Source organism: Cottoperca gobio, chromosome 5, assembly GCF_900634415.1.
Source record: "Cottoperca gobio chromosome 5, fCotGob3.1, whole genome shotgun sequence".
NCBI lineage: Eukaryota > Metazoa > Chordata > Actinopteri > Perciformes > Bovichtidae > Cottoperca > Cottoperca gobio.
The window spans coordinates 11993175-12013356 of NC_041359.1; the positions used below are offsets into that span (position 1 = coordinate 11993175).

Consider the following 20182-nt stretch of genomic DNA (forward strand, 5'->3'; position numbering starts at 1 on the left):
AAAATAAAAGATTTCAATGATAAAAATGAGTTTTATTTCATGTACTATACAAATGATGACATATTTACATCAATACTTTTCAAATGTGTATAAAATTCTTGAATGAAGTATGAATAGTTTGGACATGTTCTTCAATTTCTGGAGAGGTTGTTTAGTGGTCTGCATATAAAGTCATAAGACACCCAACATGAAAGAGGCAGTTTATTTATGGTAGTTATAATTAATGGGTGGGAAGGATTCAAATGGCACCATGTCAATGCACTGAACTAATTCATAGTTGTAAAAATGCCACTCAGAATAAAGGAATTATTAAGAGTTGTTTGTGATGGAAATGCTGCACTTAGCACAGAACACTTGTTTAAAGGACTTGATAAATATGTGCAATTAAGTAAAACTCACAACTTTTCCACAGGAAGTATTTAATTGAGGTAACGACATGAGGCTTGGCTAGTGCTAACTGAGGGGAATGGGTTTGAAAAAGTTTAACTGGGACTAATACAATTACAGCTGAGATAACTAATTCCTAGTATGCAAATAAAGTTAGTATTAAGCTGCATGTAAACAAACCTACTTAAGCCACCATTACTTTGACAACTGCTTCAGTTGTACATGGTATTTCATTACTGATGACGGGTTGATGCAAACATGTATATTAAGGTTAAAGCAATCTCAAGGGCACAGAGTTTCTGGACAAAATGTGTGCACTCTAAGCAGTTATAAGATGCACTTGGCATAAAATGTGAGCACAGGTCCAAATGTTGGGAGGATGCCAGAACTCAAGCACACGGCTAATAAGTGAAAAGGCCTTACGTAGTTCCTGAGATATTGCTGATCCTGCTCGGACAGGGCGGGCTTGGCTGCTCGAAAGTTCCTGAAACCAATTGTTCAGCCTATTCCTCTGCCTGTTTACGCACAGGGTTAAATTTTCCTGTGGGGTCAGGGATGAACCACTTGTCCCACATGTCAGAAAAGGAGGATGTTCTCCCCCAGGGCTTGTAGTGTCCATTCCAGTGGAGGAGTTTAGCAGCTTTCACAAACTGTGAAGAGTAGCGGTTTCCAGCACCTGTAGTGCCTGAAAAACAAAATAGTTTGGTAATATAATGTTAATACTGTCTATTGCATTTTGTGTCAAACATTTAAATAATTCTAAACTTGCATCCTTTACAAAGAACAGAGCAGCAATTAGAATTAAACTGAATAGATGCTTTTACAACAGAAAATAATGCCTCAAAAGGAATAGTTCAGCATGTTGGTTCAGCTAATGACACAAGTGACTGAAGTCCAAATTAGGTAGCGCCCTCTTCTGTTTAAAAAAAAGAGGGCAGGGCGTCCCACAGCAGCCACTGGTTCGAGTCCGACCTGTGGTGTTTGCTGTATGTCGTTCCCCTTCTCTCTCTCTCTCTCCCTCTCTCCCTTTCACAATCTGCACTATCATAAAAGGCATGAAAAGCCCAAAAATATAACAAAAAAAAGAGGGCACATATTTGTATAATGAATTGGCCCTCGCTTGTGAAGTATTGTTACATTGCTAGTGGATACTATGACATGTGGAAGTGTCACACAAACCTCCTAGGGCAGGGGTCGGGAACCTATGGCTCGCGAGCCATATATGGCTCTTTCGATAACGCGATATGGCTCGCAGACAATTTTGAGCTGACATTTTTTAACTTAACAAGTAATAAACAATTATACTGTGTCATTTTAAAGTAAAACATTTAGCAGCAGATTTGTTTTTAGTTCTCCCCTCTCCTTTCCTCCGCTGTGTGTGTGTGTGTGCGTGTGTGTGTGTGTGTGTGTGTGAGTGTGTGTGTGTGTGTGTGTGTGTGTGTAGGGGGCGGAGCCCCGCCCGTCGCGAGACTGCGCAAAACAAGCAGTAGACCGGGGGGGGGGGGGGTCAAACTCATTCACAGAGGGCCAACATTAAAAACTGGGACTACGTCGAGGGCCAAACACGGTCCACATTTATTGAACAGGGTACACATAAAGTGAAGCTGCAGGTTTAACAGTGAGATGCTTCGTTATGTCGCACAAACAGTCCAGCTCACATCGTCCCAGAGATCTGTGGTGTCTTTCTCTTTGCTTTCCAAAAACTTTCATTTCATTCACATATTTAGATTATTCCTCAAATGTATTTTCCCGTAGTTGTGCCATGCATTGATTTAATTACCAAAACTGGCGGGCCAGTTATGACAGACATATGACATTTTCTCGCTGGTCGGATATAATTGCCTTGAGTTTGACACCCGTGCAGTAAACACTGAAACGTGCACATAAATGAGATAAATAACGTAAGCGTTTAGTTTATTTAATAAAAGAGCTCCTGTTCAATGCAACATTGATACCGCTATTAGTACTCGGAGACGTGTTATTCTTAAAAAATGCACGCATAAAGTTGCATTCAAATTTATATGGCTCTCAAGGAAATACATAAAAAAAATATTTGGCTTTTATGGCTCTCCCAGCCAAAAAGGTTCCCGACCCCTGTCCTAGGGAAACAATAATTGGGGTTGTCCGTATGTAAAATCAGTTTCATCTCCAGCCAACGAACGGGTCATTGAGAAAAACTCTTAATGTGTTCCAGTTTCCCATCAGTAACTAACCAAAACTTACCAAGGTGCCTGACGTGCCACATCGGGTCGATCATGGAGTGACGTTTGTAGAAAACAATGAGGAGTGGGGGGGTGGTGATACTTTCTGCCAGTGTCTTACTGTACAGATCCTCCCTGAGGAAACCAACAAAGTCAGCTTAACACGAACAGAAAGAGTCCACTAGCCTCACATTCGGCTATTTTTTTCACCCGTGTGAGAAACGTACTGTGTGTTAAGTTCCATCCAGTCCTCCAGCTGCCGGGTGATGTTCTGGTTCCTCCACTCAGTCAGGTTGGCGACGATGACCCCGGGGTTAAAGGAACATGTGTTGGCCCTCATCCCCAGCTTCTTAATAGCTTCCTTCCTGAAGTCCAGGAAACCTATATAGTTATTCTATTGGAGATGATTTGTTATTTAATCAAATGTCGCCGTATTGACATAGAAACATTCCACATGATGATACTCGTACACTTAACTTAGTGGGAAAACTCACGGAAGAGACGGCCCACCTGATTTCCAGCCCCTCGAATGAAGCCCTTAGCAGATGCTGAATCACAGTCGTCAGAAAAGGCAGCTGCATGTCCTGGTTTGAGGTTGGTTTCATAAAGCTCCTGAATGTCCCCTAAAATCCAACATAAAACAGACAAAAGCCATTCATTACTTCCCTTCCAGAGCACCTGCTGTCTTACTGTTATAACATGTATAGTTTTGAGCGTTAATGAGTGCATTAAATAAACACATTTTCTGAATGACAAGTGGCTGTAAAAATGTCTTCATTAAGTTTATGGTCAAGATAATTCTCTTCCTTTATGGTGGCGTCTTACCTTGTACAATGATATCGTCATCCAAATAGATAGCTTTCTCTGCCTCTGGTATGTATGCAGGTAAATAAAACCTGGCAAAAGTCAACTGAAGAATAGACCATTAAAACCAAGTTTGCAACAGACACATATTTGTTAACAGGAACATGAATATTTATTCTGGCACACACAGTGACAAAACTGCATATTATTCAGCTGCCTCACCGGTTTGGCAGCTTCCAGGATCTGAGGATCTTTAGATATCTTCCCATTGAGGAGCTCAGGCTTGAAAATAACAATCTTATATTTGACATTTTTAAGTCGTGTCTTACTAAGCCACATACTGTTGGTAAAACAAGGAGAAAGGTTATGTTAGACAATTGTCTCTTAGCTTACCTAAACACAAAGAGATCTGCATTAATCTTCCCAAGACAATATAATGGTATGCATAATGTAGCAAGATAAACATGCTCTTTTGACTTACTTTAGATAATCCACCGTGTCATTCAGAGTCACTATGGTGAACACGACATTGGCTTTACTGTTCTGGTAGACACTGTTCATGGCAGCAACCACAGCCCCGAGTCTTTCCTCAGCAGCAGTGATGAGGACAGGGATCTCCTCTCCTTTCCTCACCAACTCTAAACTGAGCTCCGGCGACAACTCAGTTTCGAAGGGAAGAATCATCCCTGCATCTGGATAAAACAGATCGATTTAAGATTTTACAAATTACTTCCATGGTTTTATTTCAATGCACTGATTTTGTCTGATGAGATGTTCACAGCAACAACAACAACAACAACAACTTGATATTCTGAGGAAAAGATACAAAGCAGCTGACACACAGCACATTTCGCCAGCACCAAGATAAACATACCTGGGTTTTCCTTGTGTAAAATGTCACTGAGGTTGAGGAGATTTCGTTGAACTATGATCAGGAAGGCCACAGCAAGCAGCAAAAGGATGACCACGTTTACTGAGAGAAGAAGAGTTGATTTTAATGATAGCTGTGGTAAACAGTGTCAATATAGGAAAGCCACAACTCTGTTGGGGAGTAGTGATACATGTAGCATAAATGGCAGCCGGTTTGCTTCAGTATTAATCTAACAGTTTCTTCTTCTTCCATTCTCACTGCACTACCAGACTGACTCACCTTTCCTCATCGTCATGACAACAGCTTCATCCGTTCCCTCAGCACGCCTGATAAAAAATATATTTTAAAAAGTTTTTTTTAAATCTCAGAGTTGATCTGAGTGCAGCCCCAAGATGTACAAGGACTGAGGTGAACCCAGATTGCTGCTGCACCGCTGCGTGGCGACCGTACAAACACACAACGTGACCGACAGCAAACTAGTGGCTTTAAACGGTGTCTTCATACGCTTAAACTTAAAATATATAAAGCGCAGGTGAAGTTAGCTCTTAAAAGAAATCAGTGAGGACAGAAAAAGTCATTAACGCTGAAGCCAAACTGCCAACTCAACATTGACAAGTTTATCCGCCAGCACAAATGCACGTAGTAATAGATGCCCATGCGTTTGCCTGATTGTAAAAAAAAAACATGAGCTTGCTGTTTCCAGTAAATGCAAATATAATGATATATATATTAATATATAATGACTTGATATACAAGGTAAGAAGTATATGCTTTAAAAAGTATAGCTTGAAGTCGATAGACATATTGACGGTCATTCATTTAGGCAGGCGACGCTTTTCACTAACACCAAACCAAATTTGTCAGCAACGTGCCACGCTTTACCCAATCCTTATTGTTTAGAGATCTGTGAACCTGCGCAGCTAACACAAAGTATAGCACTCAGGAGTACCCGGATGGGTCCTTCACAACACGACGTATCTTTTTGAAACCGGAAGTCAAACTGGCTTTGGTGTGATTTGCACCAAATTCTCTTCGTGTATGCTTGTTTACTCAAAGTTGAAAGATGCTTTCTATGTTCAAGTCCATTCCCTCGCACATGGTAAGAGATGATTAGCTTATTTGGTGTGGAGCTGCATAGTTCTACTAGCTATATATTCATGCGTTTCTTTTCTATCAAGCTAACGGTAACGATCATTCCTCAGCAGGGTAACAGCTGCTATCTTACGTTGTAATATCATTCAAGCTATAAGTTAACCAACATCCAATGTTTAATGAACCATTCTAGCTTTGACCAGAGTGACATATCAATCGCGAATGAACCTTTTGTTAGTTTTTGGCTGATATTTTGGCACATCTTTGACTGTATTAACAGTTGTTTAGTGCCATTAGCTTGTTGTAGCATTCCCATCATTGTAATTGCTACCTAAGGTTAGTGAAACGTTAAACAAAACTATTAAGCGACACCCAAGTTTCACCAGCTGTTTATTTTTGAACAGATGGACCCAGTATCTTCCTAACCTCAATCTGTACTGATTTTGTGCAATTATCATTGTTTATGGTCAGAAGATATTGCACACCAGTCTGTACTGCACATTTGAAGTCAAACGACAGAAAAGCAAGTTTACAAAGACTTCAAGTATCTTATGATACTTTGAGAATAATACTTAGGAGATTTACAAGATGCAGTGCAAGTGAAATGTGTGTGGCTGCACGAGTCTATATTTTACAAACTGTTCTAAGAAATCTCTATAAATATATGTGCCCGCTTAATGAATTAATGTTGGGCTTATTAAACATAAAGTTAACAATTCCATCTGTGGAAACATTGGTATATTTTCTCTGATGTATATTCTTACTAAACCATGTTTTATAAATTGTCATTTATTTTATGTACCCTAAAGTCTTATCTTTTATCTGGACCCTGTGTCTGTAATAAAGGTTTTGGTTGAGTGATTGTTTCCTAAATTATGTTTTCCCATCCATTGTGTTACAGGATTATAAAGGCCAGAAACTGGCTGAACAAATTTTCCAAGGAATAATACTCATCTCAGCGGTAACTATTCATGACACGTACCAGCTTCCCACTAGAATGCCATTAAGTTTTTACCTGTTGTTAGTTTCACTGACATCATTTGTATCGTCCTTCCAGGTGATTGGATTTGTGTATGGTCTGATCATTGAACAGTTTGGGTGGACAGTGTACATCATCTTGGCTGGTTTTGCAGTGTCCTGTGTGGTAAGTTGTTGTTTTTTGGTACTATTTGTGGGGAAGGAAGGATATATAGATACAATGTAATGTGCACTCAAGATAATAACATTTCTGCCATTCTACATGATTCAGATAACACGATACGACATAGATTAAGACAATTGGACACAATTCTTACACATTGTTGGCCTTCTTGGGGTTTTATACCATGTAAATACTTCTTCTGGGAAGGGGATAAACAACCGCCAATATTATATAATTCTTATATAAATCTTCTTCTTTTTTTTTTATCCCTGACTGTAGTTGACGCTGCCTCCATGGCCTATGTACAGAAAGAGTCCTTTGCCTTGGCAGCCGGTTGAACCTGAGACCTGCGCAGAGCCCAGCCCAAAGCCTCAGGAAAGCCTCAAGAAGAAGAAGCACAAATAACTTAGAACTTTTGCTGCCCGGCTGTTAATACATCCTTTATATCGGAAACTATTTTGAATTTTGTCTCTCAGTTCACATTTAAAGCATTTGGGAAGAAAACATTGTTACAGTGTTTGTCAGTCAATGAAATACTGTCTAAATAATAAACACCTGATACTCTGTTTTATAAATTGGATGTTTCATTTGTATTTACAATAGTTTTCCCCCCTGCAGGACTTATTGAGTGTTATTGTGTATAAAGATGCATTTTTTTATTCAGCACATTTCCTTTTCTTTTTTTGGTTGTCAATGACACATTTGTTTTGAAAAACAGACAATTTATGTAAACAAAAACAAACATTTTAGGATTTATTAGAAAAGATTAAATGTTAATATCTACAATGCATCTACATTACATTATTTAGTGTTTAAGAAATACAGCAGCAAGTGAGATCTAGTGTCTTCAAAGATATAGCATAGGAAAACAATTATTGAAATTCTAGCTTGCATTATAAATAAACAAATAAGCATCTACTACAGAAAGTAAAGACAAGGAGTGCTTTAACACGACTCAATCTTTGCATAGACATCCTGAAAACTACAGGAATAATTATGAATTGTGTGTTCAAACAATAAGAAGATAAAAAAAGAACTTTACACAGTAATTTACATAAGATTGCTCGCACCAGAGCAGCTGCATTGTGGCATTTCCATGACAAAACCTGCGAGCGTCAACAATGATTTCGCATGCAAGCAGAGAGAAAGAAGTGACAACGCCACACAAGCTTGTGTTGGTATTTTGGCAGGAAACAAATTCATATTCGTGAACAATATGGACCGGTTGTAAATGCATACAAGTTTCTACATGAACGCCGAAGCATTTCTCCCAAAGACAAAGTTTCCTGTTAGAGAACTGTCAAGTGGTGTCATGGTAATGCACATGTGTATTCTCCCTTAGAAACAGTATCTTCTCTAAACCTTGATGGCAATATCCTCAAAGAATTTCAGCTGCCTCACCATCACAGCATAAGCGTGGTACTTCTCATCTCCCATCTGGTCACGAAGGCACAGCTGCAGTGAGAAAAAGATGCCAACGGTTCATTTTGGAAACAAAGGACCGCTGCATTAACAGCTTGAGTTCTAAACAGACGTCGCAGACAAATTGATTTACACTGCGCATGGTCAAATTAATCTACTCACATATGTGATATGGACACTATCATTTGATCTTAACGTTAACTTATCATTTTGAACTAAAAAGCCAGTCTAACCTATTTAACTTTTTTACATTGATTTCTAGACGTCACAACTCTTATAACAAAGATGCAATGACCTATATGCATCATAAAGCTGTTTTTATTAGCCGTTTCTGTATGTAACTTGGACATTCTTACATCTTTATGACTTGTTCCCCATCCTGGTATCCAAGTGCACAATGTATTTCACTTAAGGAAACCATAAAATGAGCATTTGCGAAAAAAACATTCTGCACAAATGAACAAACACATTGTCCCAGAACCTATTTAGCTGCTACGCCTGAACATTTTCAGTTAAACCTCGGGTACAGTACATATGATTTGGTGTGATGCGTTTTCCTTCTTTAAAAGCATACTTCTCGTTTGGTGTCATCCTCCACCTCCATGATTTCCAGGACTCTGTCCAGCAGCTTGAGCCCCAGGCCCTTCACCGCATCTGTTCTCAGCTGCTCGATAGCTCTTCTTATCTTTGCTGGACCGGACGTGGAGCCTTTCGGAGAGAGAAGCAGATTAAATACGAGGAAGCTCCAGAACGACGGACTGATGACAGATAGAGTTTGATCAAAGTGTCTAACCGATTGGTATTTCACCGAGTGACAAGTTCTCAGAATCCTCTCGAGCCTTCCCATGAAGCACCAGGGTGTCTCTGTACTTCCTGTTCAGTTTAAATTCTGGCAACGCAGTCGAGCCAAATCTGCCTTTGTCCATCTCACTCACACCGTCTCCAATATCCATTCTTAAAGTTTGGGTCATCATGTGGACTAAATCCTGCATGTCGCTGGACTCAGTCTTTCTGCAGATGACACATAACCAACAGATTATACAGCAAATGTACAGGCAATTTGAAACCTCAAATGTTAACATAGACTTTCCTGAGAAAATAATATGAATAGCAAAGCAGAACAGTGACTACATTCAAGTGGAGGTGCATGCTCTCACCTTTCCCTGCAGTCTCCCTCCGAACGTTCTGTGGAACTTGTGGATGAGCTGCACTCGTCTTCATCTGACCTTCGCTCCGGCAACTTATCCTGTTGTAATGAAACACTGTTGTGACAAACGTTTCCACACACACTTCCGTTTTCAATTCACTGTAAAACTATCAGGTTATATTCACACGGCACATCAAGCCTTTTTTTTCGTCATACCACTAGACATTTAAAAAGTGCTTTTCCTTTTTAATGTTTGCATGAAATTCAATTGGATGTCACAGTAATGTTGGGTCAGTACCTTACAGTTGGTCTCAGTCATAGATTCTGAAACAGATCTGTTATATGGAGCGTTGTAGTGCTCGTCATTGGTGGAAGTGACATCATAAGATGCCCTTCTTCCAACACTAACACCTGTGGAAAGAGCAGGAAAGTAATGAACTACCAACTATTCTTTTTTTTGTTTTCATAGAGCTGTAATAATATAGAGAATATTTCACTTAAAATGTGGACAGGTTAAGTTTCCCAGTGGGTTTAAGTGTATATTAAGTGCAAATGTGAGCATGTACACTTTACTTAGGGTAATTGTTTTGTACGTTTTTTTTTTTTATTCCTTTATTCAAGCTTCCTGTAACTTTAGTTTTACTATTTTTTTTGTAGGTCCAACTATTAATTTTGTGTTTCAGTTACAGGAGAAGATAATAAGTACCTGGTTGGCTGGACCCATCCTGGGACTGCCTCAGTCTTCTTCTCTCCCTGGCAGATAGAAGACGATCCTGAAAATAAAATTGACCCACATTTTCTGTGATTAATAAACTGCATCTGCTGATTTCAGAAAGAATATACCAATACATCAAAGTCATTAGACACGAGCACTGGAAAGAAAGAGAAGCAATGTTTTTAATATTGTTTTGTACGCTATTCAACTTTCAAAATAAGAGTGTACAAACTATGACCTAAAATGCTTTACACTTACTAACAACACAATTCACACAATTTTTCTTTTTAAGATTGCTTTAAGAAATGTTGATAAGGCTTATCATTTGACCTACACATGAAATGTGTTTTATGCAGAACGGATAACCAGAAATATAAATGTCTGTATACAGTGCACAAGTGGAGGAGCACTCTCACCTGTGGCAGTGGTAAGAATCCGTCCTTAGAGGAGCTAACTGATGTGGAGGTTGCAGCTTCACTGGCTCTCTTGCCCTCTGTGCTCCTCCTGCTCCTCTTCCTCCCCTCCACGGCTTTGCTCTCAACAGGAGGTGGAGGTAAAGGTCTAGGAGCTGCCACCTTGGAAGAAGATAAATAAAAATGTAGTTAAATTAAGGTTAGAAAACCTCACTGAATGTCCAAAGTGCTTCACAGCAAAAACATAACAACTTAGTACAAGATTAGACAGAATAAGAGCATTTACAGTACAATAATCACAGTGTTGATGTAAATGAGTGGGAAGTAGCAGAATTAAAATAGTATAAAATAAAATTGGAAGTCATGCCTAGTCTCCGTATCTGTGCCGTACTTAACGACCCTCCTGCCGGGAAACCACATTCATCACACCATTCTTATAAATGTTTTAAACTGTCAGAGCCATATTTTGAAAGCATGAGATCAACAATGGGCCCCTGTGGCCCTTCAACTGCTTTACTCCCTTTGCTCCCCATTCTTGGTAGTCTTCGTACTTTTTTACGTTTACAGCGTCAACCTCTTTATTGACCTATTAACGTTTAAAAGATGACATGTCAAACAATCATATCTTGACTTGAACTCAGGATAAATTGTGAGTGTCCATTCACAAATGCGATATGATAGTCAGTTTGAGAAACACAGCAGAATTAACAGTAGTTGAGCAAAAAGCAGAAAGATCTTCTGGGGGAAAAACTTTTTTCTCTCCTGTTTCTTATGTTGCACTAGTCTTAAGGAATCCTGTAACTGAACTGCTTTAAGATTCTTTTCTTTAATTATTCACAGCTCAACAATCTTTGCACTTCAGCACCTACCCTCTTTACCTTGTCCTGATCTCCATGTGTCCGTCTTATGTCCCTCCCTCTGTGCTGCTGTGATAAAGATGGTTCTGATGAGAAGTACATGGGAGCTTGGCATGGAGCGGCTCGGACCCGGCCTACTGGCTGGTAAGGGAGATTCCTCCCGAACAGGCTCCTAAACCGACACAATTACACTTTTTTCCGCTGTGGCAAACATCTTCCCACAATACAAAAAAAACTTCCTGCACTTTGTGCCATTGTGAGTCAGCACAGCAGTGTTGCACAGTCAGCTTAAGGGCTTTATTCTGGTAAGAGATCACAGAATGAGTACAAGAATTGTAATGCTCACCAGTGTTGGAGGGAACGGCTCTAACAGCTTTTCAGTAGATTCTAGGCTTTCCTACAAAGACATGATTCAACTCATGTTAAAAAATAAACAAAAATGCTCCTAACAACAGAAATACCGCTTTATTACTAAGAGCACTTACTTGGATGTCTGGGGTATGGTGCTGTGTCGGAGCTCCCTTAAGAAGGGTAACGGTGTCGCTTTTATCGTCCATACTCACTTCCACATCTACTTTGATATTCTCTATATTGGATTTGTGTGCAGATCTCCTCTCACGCTTAGAAAAAGCATCCTCTCTCTCCACTTCCAGCTTTGGGTTCTGCCTGTCAGCCTCTTTAAGTAACTCCATGGTATCATCGTTACCGTCCACATCTGACATCTGTTTCTCCCCACGGACAGAAAATGTATCCCCAGGGTTTGGCGTGGCCTGTGGATGAATGTCTAACAATCCATTGGGGGCCCTCCTCTCATCTGTTCCCTGACTGCCAACACCTGATACAGACTTCGGAGGGGGCTTAACAGGGGAAGGAGGGGGAGATGGATCTGGTTTCCCTCGTCCCTTGCTGTCTTTGTTCACGCTGTGAGTCTCAGGTTCATTACCTGCACGGTGGTGTGACACAACTGACTGGGGCCCCTGCACCTGCCTCTTCATCACGTCCTCGTCCTGCTGCAGTTGGACATCGATATTGATGTTGCTGATGGTCGCCAGGGATGCAATGCTGGCTTTGAGAGCCTCAGGTGAAGAAGGTTTCGGTGGTCGAGGTGTTTGGACTGGAGCGAAGTCTGCGACGCCGTTCCAAACCTTATCCTGTTGTGATTTCTCGTCTTTCTGAGAAGAGAAAAAAAAAAAAGAAACATGATAAACATTGACGATTCTCTGCATGACATCGGAAGTGAAAAAGCTTTAGTAATTAGATCAATCCAGTGGACTCTGTGGGACATCTTACTACATTGACAACCAGGAGAAATCTACACACACATATTGACCATTTATATACAATAATTGAACTTATTCAGGACTGAATTGATTGATTTGGAATACCTGGATGCTATATCATATATGCTATAAACCTAAAGATAACGCAGCAAGAACATTATACATTTTATATTACTTCTGTATAAATGTCCCAATCAGATACTTTAAGGTTAAACAAACGAATAGCAGTTGTCCTTATTGCTGGCTATTTGACAAGCAGAGCAGACCAATGTTAGCGTTAATTATAACCGACATTCAAGCTTAGCCACTGCATTACAGTCCATGGCAGCCATAACCACGCGGCAAACAAAGAGTTTACATGAAGGAGCATTTCATTTCAATGACTAGCATGACTAAGTTGGCAAAATAAAATGCATTAAAGCATGGTCAAGGACATGAATATTCTAATCAAAAAGTTCCTCCTCATACTGAATTGTCATTGTTGTGTATAACAGAAAATACCTGCATGTTACTATTAATCTATTATAAGATGTAGAAGATAAAAGAAAATCATGGGATACATTTGAATAAGTAACAACACAGTAAGTCAACACTGAGTGACTGAAAACTGTGGGAATATTCTAAAATAATATAATCTTCTAATAGAGTTGTCTGTGTTAAACCAGCCTTGCAATTCTGCAGTCACTCACCCGTTTCACCCGGGCTACAGGTTCAGGCTGGGGACTTCTCTCAGGTTTTGGCTGAGATGTCACCGCAGACTGTCCACTGTTGGCCCTACAATCATCACTGCCACCCACAGCCTTCTTTCTTGACTTGGCAGTCTTTCTGGAAAGAACCAAATCAAACATAAAGATGTAAGAAAAGATGTATCATTCTGTTTAATGCTAGCAGCTCACTGTGGCAGGGGAAACAAACAAATATCGGACTGTAGAAAATGATTCCAGTTGAAGTGTAGCGACATGTGAATACAATAAACAGCTTTAAAGAAATTAGACATAACAACAAAGCAGTCTGCTGTCAGTGCCACTTACTCTTTAGTGGCCTCGAGGAACATGGCAATTTGTCGTTTGATGTAGGGCTGCCGGAGGATAAGTTTGACATCAGGTCTGTCTTCAGGTCTCTTACACAGCATGCTCTTGATTAGTTCTCCCAGCTGGGGATCATATCTACTGGGCATCTGTGGCAGCTGATGAAAAACCAAAGAAAAATGCCATAAGTTATATTTCTAGATTATGAGGCTTCTGAAAGATAATGTGCTGTATTAACTAAAAGAGAAGCAATTATTAAACTCCTAAACAATATGGCCAAAGTCAGCAATGGATAAACCCACAACTTTTTCATCTGCAGATACTTAGGACAAGAACAAGACTCTTCCCAACTCCCGTCTCTTCATGGAGCTAAAACAATGTCCCTGAACTCTTCTGACACTCTCAGGAAATGACAAACAAACTTCAGACTGCTATCAAAAACTAAATAATATATCTGTTTGCAAAAAGAAAACTGCTGTCACCTGGAAAAGCAGTAATACAGCATCCACAATAAAACCATTCAAACTTAACCTTAACACAATATCTTATAAAATATATGTGAAAAGATGAAACCCACCTTTCCTTCTACAATGCGATAAACCAGCGAGTTCATGTCCTTGGCATTGAAGGCATGTTTCAGCGTGGCCATTTCATATACACAGCAGCCCAGGGCCCAAACATCTGACTAGAAACAAATAACATCTATTTGTAAAGTAGTTTCTATGACAATTCACAAAAAGACTACACAGAGAAAGAACAGACAACCAAATTACCTTGTGGTTATAGGGTTTATTCGAGAAGAGCTCTGGACTCATGTAGTAAGGGGTCCCTATGAGTGTGCTGGCCATATCATTCTGGTTCTCCAATACTCGTGCGATGCCAAGGTCCCCAACTTTGATGATGTTGGTCTTGGTCAGGAAGATGTTCTGCGTTTTAAGGTCCCGGTGAAGAATGTTCCTCTCATGCAGATACTGCAAAGCAAAATCAAAACAGTCACTTCAGATGTCCCGTACTCGTAAAAAGAAAATAAATGATGATGAGCTTGCATGGCCTTCACATTCAATCAATACCTGGAGTGCCATGGCTATCTGGACAAACCATTCCACCACCTGCCTCTCATGTAAGAGTTCGCCCTTTTGCTGTTTGAGTCGATGGTAAAGGTCACCGCCTTCACAGAAACCCATCACAATGTACAGCTGGCAGTCATTTCCTTCCCAAGACTCCCTGTATGTCACAATGTTAGGATGCCGTAGCTGGGACAGAAGCTGAGCCTCCTGCTCTGCAGCACGCCGCTCCCGCTTGGAGGAGGTGGTTAAATTCAGCTTCTTAATAACATACTGGAAAAAGAAGAACATTGCACAATCACTCTCCCTGAGATGGAAACTAAGCAAAACATTTGTATTTTTCATAATATATTTGTGAAAATAAACAAGTTCAGAAATCAAAACGCTTGGAATAAAACATGAGAAGTCATCATAAGGTGGAAAACTGAAACATTTCCAACCAGATTGCAATGAAGCTTTAGTTCACATTTAAATAAATACATAATTGTATCAAAATGATTGACTGATGTAGACAAGGGATTCACAAACCCTGTCAATGGTAGTGATCCTACATATGAGGAGAGAGAAGCTCTGCACCTAAACTATTTTTTGTTATGGTTTCATGGATTAAGTTCTAACTACAAAACTTACTTTACAGAAGGGGTTTAACAGTCATCATGATGGTCAGAAGTATTAATTATCCAGCTACAATTTCTAGTTTCTTAACGTTGATTGAGTTAAAATGGGTTACAATAAATGTTCCCTGTTGTCTCAAACCCTTCAAGGAATCTTTTAATCGTTTAATGGACAATGCAGACCGGAAACAGCTGTCAAATTGAATGTTATTGTATAAATAACAACATACCTTATCTTTACTAACATATTTGTTTCATCATGTCTTCCAGATGTTAACATTATTGTGTTTGCTCCCTAAATCTCAAACATAATGTAAAAGATCGTAAACAAATCTATGAGGTTTTAGCCGACTTTAGCTAACTTTAAGCTAGTTGAAGATTAGCTGGGTCTTTGTAGCGTCATGCCTGGTGATTATAACATTTCAAGCGACTACAATTGTTAAAGCTATACGCTGCTTATTTAAATTATTTTGGGCTGTATTGAATTCCCCACACACTTTTCGTTTCTCACCTGTTTTCGGTCTGTTTTGTGTTTCACCAAGTTCACCTCCCCATAGCTCCCCTTGCCGACGACCCTGATGAAAATATAATTACTCATCGTTCTTCAAAAAACGCTTCATAACGCGACCTGAAAACACTGAAAACGTTACAGGACATTTCCGGCAACAATAACGGTTTCATATCAGTCCCATACTCCAGCTGCAAAGACGAAATAAACCTATGAAATCTGTTTGGAAAACTTCGCAGTAGCTCACAGCGCCAGCGTTGAGATTTTGAAAACGCAGGAAATCAGTAGCAGTCGATAGTTTTTCGTCACTAGGCAACTGTCAGCTCGCTGACGACAATGGTGAGAGGGTCCAACTGTGGCAGAAAACAGCGCTGTGTGCACCACAGCGCCACCCAGCGGCTGCAGGTAGCCACTGAAGCAGCCTTACTATAGGCTCTGCTTTTACTGAGAAATAATTTATTTACAAATATATATACAAGTATAAAATGTAATCAAAACAATTTGCTGCATTTTTGATAGACTCCTGAAGCAAAGTTTCACTTTATTTTAGTGTGTGTTTACCTTTCATTACCTAGAATTATACACAGCCACATTGTTTTAAAGGTGGGAAAGTGGGAGGTGTGGGTGTTGTAATAACACAGGTGTAATCAATCATTTAAATCATGCTCCGTTTTATTTAGCCTGCACACACACAATACAAAGCCTTGGAATTGGTAGGCCTACATGTAAAGCAGATGCAACACCTGCACTCCTTCTGCCATGACATGTCAGAGAGAGTACATTTCTTACACTGTACTGTAGTCTTATTTCTTTTAGGCTTGTTTTAATTGTATTTTATGTTGCGTCTTTAATTAATGTATTTTGCACTTTGTCTCAATGCTTCTGATGCTTTATGTAAAGCACTTTGATTTGCCTTGTTTCTGAAATGTGCTATAAATAAACTTGCCTTGCCGTGCAGTGCCTTGCCTAATGTCTGCAAAAAATGGCAAATGGTCACTCTAAACATTAACTGCCACGGACTCGATTGTTTAGAAATTTCTTCTTTAAAAACAAATGCTAGTGTAGCATAACACAAGTATTTTAACATTTAAAAATGACCGAAATGTTTACTTGGCCTAAATGCGCACCCAAATTGATACGCAGCACACTTGGCTATGTCTTTACAGATACTACTACTTTCAGGCCGATAGACATGTCTGCTTGGGGCTATGCAATCCACTAGATGGAGCATGAGACCACCTCAAGCAGAGACTGCACAAATTCAGTATACCCAAGTCTGCTCCCTCCTGGCAGGGTGAATGGACAAGGAGAAGTCAGTTTAGGATAACCATGTTAAAAATACAGATTCAATTGACAAACAAATGCAATAAAACAAAGTAAATTGAATGAAATTAAAGAACGAAACCATTAACGATTCATAGCATGCATTAAAGACAAGATGTTGTGTATGAAATTGAAACATGACACAGGATAAAAACAAAGACAATCCCTACAACGGCAAGGCCATTATCACTATGACTACTCATGCCATTACTACTTTGCTACAATCTAATGATTTCCATCACCACCATGTTTGATAGAATCCAAATCAGAAATACTTAATTGATCCCCGGGTGGAAATTTTAAATATGTATAATACAATATATACAAATTGTGTAAATAATAATGTCCTGAAAAATGGGATCTATGATTAAGTGTGTTAAAATGTAAGATAAATATAAATAAGGATATTAGTTGAAAAATACACTATAAATAAATAATTGCGGTATTTCTTTCCTCTAAATTTGTTTATTGGATTTTCAACAACACACAAATATGCAGATAGTTACTTTTCAAGTATCAATATAGAGTCAAGTCAAGTAGGCTAAAACATACATTGAGAGAAACTCAACCTGTTCATAGTGCAGAAATATTAAACAATGCAGTAAAAAAGACATAACTAACAAAACAAGGAAACATAAAAAATAAAAGGCAATCAAAGACAAAAGCAAATACTAATACATGCCAGAGTATTGCTCAGTTGAGTTATTACTGAACAGAGTATTGCAGTGGAACAGAGTATTGCACAGTTTACTTATTATTGCACAGATTATTGCACAGGTGAATTAGGAAATTATTGATAGTAGCATGCATGTCATGGTTTACAGCAGGGGTCATTAGTTATAACCATTAAGGCAGCACACCGACCCACTCACCTCCTATTGTAAGTACCGGGAGGAAGGCGGTGACCAATAGCGTCGCAGAACTGTTTACCTGTGCCCCACAGCTCGGTCGCTGATTGGTCCGTGGGCCGTCCTGCCCTGAGGTGACGTCAGAATGAGCGCTGCTCGTGAGGTTAGTACAGATTCCGTGTGAGAGCGCTCCGAGTTAGAGAGACGGACAGACGGACGGACACCAGACACACGGCTGTTGGACCTTACAGACTCTTACATTTCAGGTAGGAACGACTGCTGCTACTCTGCCATGACACAAACTTTAATTCTGACTCTTTCTCAAAGGTTAATGGAGGTTGGAGCGTGGTTTCTTGCCAGGGGCTTTTGGCAGCTCGTTTTCTAGCAACATCTATCACTAACGTTAGCTCACCATGTCTTTACGTCCACTCCTTTTCGTTTAGAGGAACGTTTTACAACTCTTTGAGGGAGATTTAATTACTTTAAAACTATCCGTCGTTTTAGCGTTACTTCAGGGGAGGCTGCTGAAGTTAATTGTCAGTCTCGTTATGTCCCGTCATTCACATGGACAGGACCTGATGTTACTGAAGCTGCAGTTTCGAAGATCACATTCTGACATACTATGTGATACTTGTCATCTTCCATACAAACCAGTATAACTAAACTGTTCTCTGAATAGATATGATGCAATAAAGTCAAGTTTATAGCATGACCAGATATAAATAACTATATGTCTTGAGAGAGCCTTGATGGTGTTATTATTAATCTCTTCAGCTGAAATGGTGTGAAGGTTTTTTCTCAGTAAACATGACAGGATGTGTATTTTTAGCTTTTACCCCTTCACTCATTTCTCATTTCTTCTTTCCTTTTTCTGTTTCTCTTACCCTCTCTCTCTCTCTCTCTCTCTCTCTCTCTCTCTCTCTCTCTCTCTCTCTCTCTCTCTCTCTCTCTCTCTCTCTCTCTCTCTCTCTCACACACACACCTCCTCCCCTCTTCTGTCTGTCTGTGGGATCTTGTAAGGATAAGTCTGCTTATCAATTAATAAGCTCACTTTGAGAGGAGATTTAATGTGCGTCATTAACACCAGCTGACCAATCAGACTGCTGTTTTTAAATCTCTGTGATTGCCAGTAAGCCAGTGGACGCATAGGGTTCATGGATCGAGGGCCGTGCAGTTTTGAATCGGCAATATAGTTAATCAATAGTTAATGAAGTGAACAAGTTATTTAACAGGGAATCACAAACTGCCTATCCACTGCTCTCTCTCTCTGTGGCCATGCTTTTAGACATGTTGCTCTTGGCTCGCAGGAAAAAACGCTCGCCCACCACAGACCTGGGATCCTTGTCAGTTCAACCCTTTGACTCAATGAGTCATTATTATTTGTTGTACTAAATGTGTGAATGGAGCTTTGTCGTGCTGGCTCCAGCGTCTCTGAGCTGCATGCATTTCACTGTGGTCGATGTGTTTATCTCCAGATCTCCTAAGAGACAATAAAGCCATTAAGGTAAAAACAAACACATGTTGGGAGTTGGAAAATAGGATTACTGTCCTTCAAAAAGTCATTATAATGTATGAAATGTGATTCAAAACCTGTGCAGCTGGCTGTGAAAAAGAATGCACAGCTTTGGTCTTCAGGCCGGTTTAGATTGATTACGAGGTCCTGCTTTCTGCAGCTCTGAAAGCATTAAAAGATCACAGATGTAGCTCTGTGCCTGACCTAACGAACCCCTGAAAAGAAGCAGTTAAATAAAATCATGGCAATCTGATTTAACAGGAATGCCACCGTTGACATGACATGTTGACACATTGAGTCTTTGTTCATAACTTGGCAGCAGAAAAAAGAAAATCCCCTGTTTTAAACTGTGCAGTAGATTGGCTGCTGAGATATGAAGTAAAAATAGTAAACACTAGCCAAAATCAATATTTGACAGAGAGTTAAGACAAAAGAGAACACACTTGTAAGTGTGTTTGTTTGTTAGCGGCACTTTTGTCGAGACATGAGCCATCCAGTCTGGAGAAGTGTTCAAGAGCTCAGTTGGGTAAAGTTTTAATTGAACTTTTAGACATCTCATTTTAAAATCAACTCCATAAGTTTGTATGTTTGATTCTTTGTGTACGTGTAGTGTTGCTAAAATGGTTAACACCGTTGCAAATAAAACTTCACGCCCTAATACCATAACCACAAGTCATTTCGTCGCGTTTAACTGTGGTTGTGTGTACATGTGTGTTTCTTCTGTCCACTGCACATCACAGGAATGGGAAACCAGTGAGTACAGCGACTCTTTTGTGTAAACCTTAAACAAGGATGAATGCTGCATGTTACATAATAGTCAGGGAATGTGATTATGGTACCATGCATCTCCTCCAGCCTCTTCAATCCTTCTGCTTCTTGGGTTTTGAGCAGCTCATCTTCACCCGTTGGCCAAACGTCATGTCATCAGTGGACATGGAGGGGCTGTTTTTGGCC

At 39.7% G+C, this 20182-nt stretch overlaps 4 protein-coding genes across 5 annotated transcripts in view; 2 read left to right on the plus strand and 2 right to left on the minus strand.

Moving 5' to 3' along the window:
* Positions 1 to 11: 11 nt before the first annotated feature.
* Positions 12 to 5174, minus strand: glt8d1 (glycosyltransferase 8 domain containing 1). Its single transcript, XM_029431155.1, has 9 exons — positions 4543 to 5174; positions 4267 to 4365; positions 3874 to 4084; positions 3615 to 3732; positions 3414 to 3498; positions 3099 to 3211; positions 2816 to 2982; positions 2611 to 2723; positions 12 to 1072 (listed from the first exon to the last, which is right to left on the minus strand). Exons 1-9 carry the CDS (start codon positions 4556 to 4558, stop codon positions 891 to 893), a joined length of 1104 nt encoding a protein of 367 aa, XP_029287015.1. The 5' UTR covers positions 4559 to 5174; the 3' UTR covers positions 12 to 890.
* A 38-nt stretch (positions 5175 to 5212) lies between these two features.
* On the plus strand, positions 5213 to 7071 carry spcs1 (signal peptidase complex subunit 1). The gene is made up of 4 exons (XM_029431156.1): positions 5213 to 5362; positions 6257 to 6316; positions 6413 to 6499; positions 6776 to 7071. Exons 1-4 carry the CDS (start codon positions 5327 to 5329, stop codon positions 6899 to 6901), a joined length of 309 nt encoding a protein of 102 aa, XP_029287016.1. The 5' UTR covers positions 5213 to 5326; the 3' UTR covers positions 6902 to 7071.
* A 165-nt stretch (positions 7072 to 7236) lies between these two features.
* Positions 7237 to 15843, minus strand: nek4 (NIMA-related kinase 4). The gene is given in 17 exon segments (XM_029431157.1): positions 7237 to 7951; positions 8493 to 8626; positions 8712 to 8929; positions 9076 to 9164; positions 9364 to 9476; positions 9772 to 9838; positions 10197 to 10348; positions 11059 to 11176; positions 11178 to 11222; positions 11397 to 11447; positions 11536 to 12222; positions 13020 to 13155; positions 13362 to 13516; positions 13936 to 14043; positions 14132 to 14329; positions 14429 to 14695; positions 15548 to 15843. Coding segments are annotated over 17 exon segments (2724 nt in total). The 5' UTR covers positions 15635 to 15843; the 3' UTR covers positions 7237 to 7852.
* Positions 15844 to 17844: 2001 nt separating this feature from the next.
* Positions 17845 to 20182, plus strand: part of camk1b (calcium/calmodulin-dependent protein kinase Ib) — a 35117-nt gene continuing 32779 nt past the window's right edge. Inside the window, exons 1-2 of one of the 2 annotated variants that reach the window (XM_029431600.1) lie at positions 17911 to 17981; positions 19969 to 19981. In XM_029431600.1, the coding sequence (XP_029287460.1) occupies positions 19971 to 19981 (11 nt within the window). In that variant the 5' untranslated portion in view covers positions 17911 to 17981; positions 19969 to 19970. Of the gene's footprint in view, positions 17982 to 19968; positions 19982 to 20182 lie in introns of both variants that reach the window. The other variant, XM_029431601.1, reaches the window with a different exon arrangement.

Excerpts from the sequence above, each read along its gene's own strand:
- glt8d1 (XM_029431155.1), bottom strand. Across the intron at positions 3,499-3,614 it reads TCCTGGAAGCTGCCAAACCG|TTGACTTTTGCCAGGTTTTA; the intron begins GTGAGGCAGCTG and ends TCTATTCTTCAG. Across the intron at positions 3,212-3,413 it reads TGACGATATCATTGTACAAG|GGGACATTCAGGAGCTTTAT; the intron begins GTAAGACGCCAC and ends GTTGGATTTTAG.
- spcs1 (XM_029431156.1), top strand. The coding sequence starts at position 5,327 with ATGCTTTCTATGTTCAAGTCCATTCCCTCGCACATG. Across the intron at positions 5,363-6,256 it reads AGTCCATTCCCTCGCACATG|GATTATAAAGGCCAGAAACT; the intron begins GTAAGAGATGAT and ends ATTGTGTTACAG. Across the intron at positions 6,500-6,775 it reads GTTTTGCAGTGTCCTGTGTG|TTGACGCTGCCTCCATGGCC; the intron begins GTAAGTTGTTGT and ends CCCTGACTGTAG.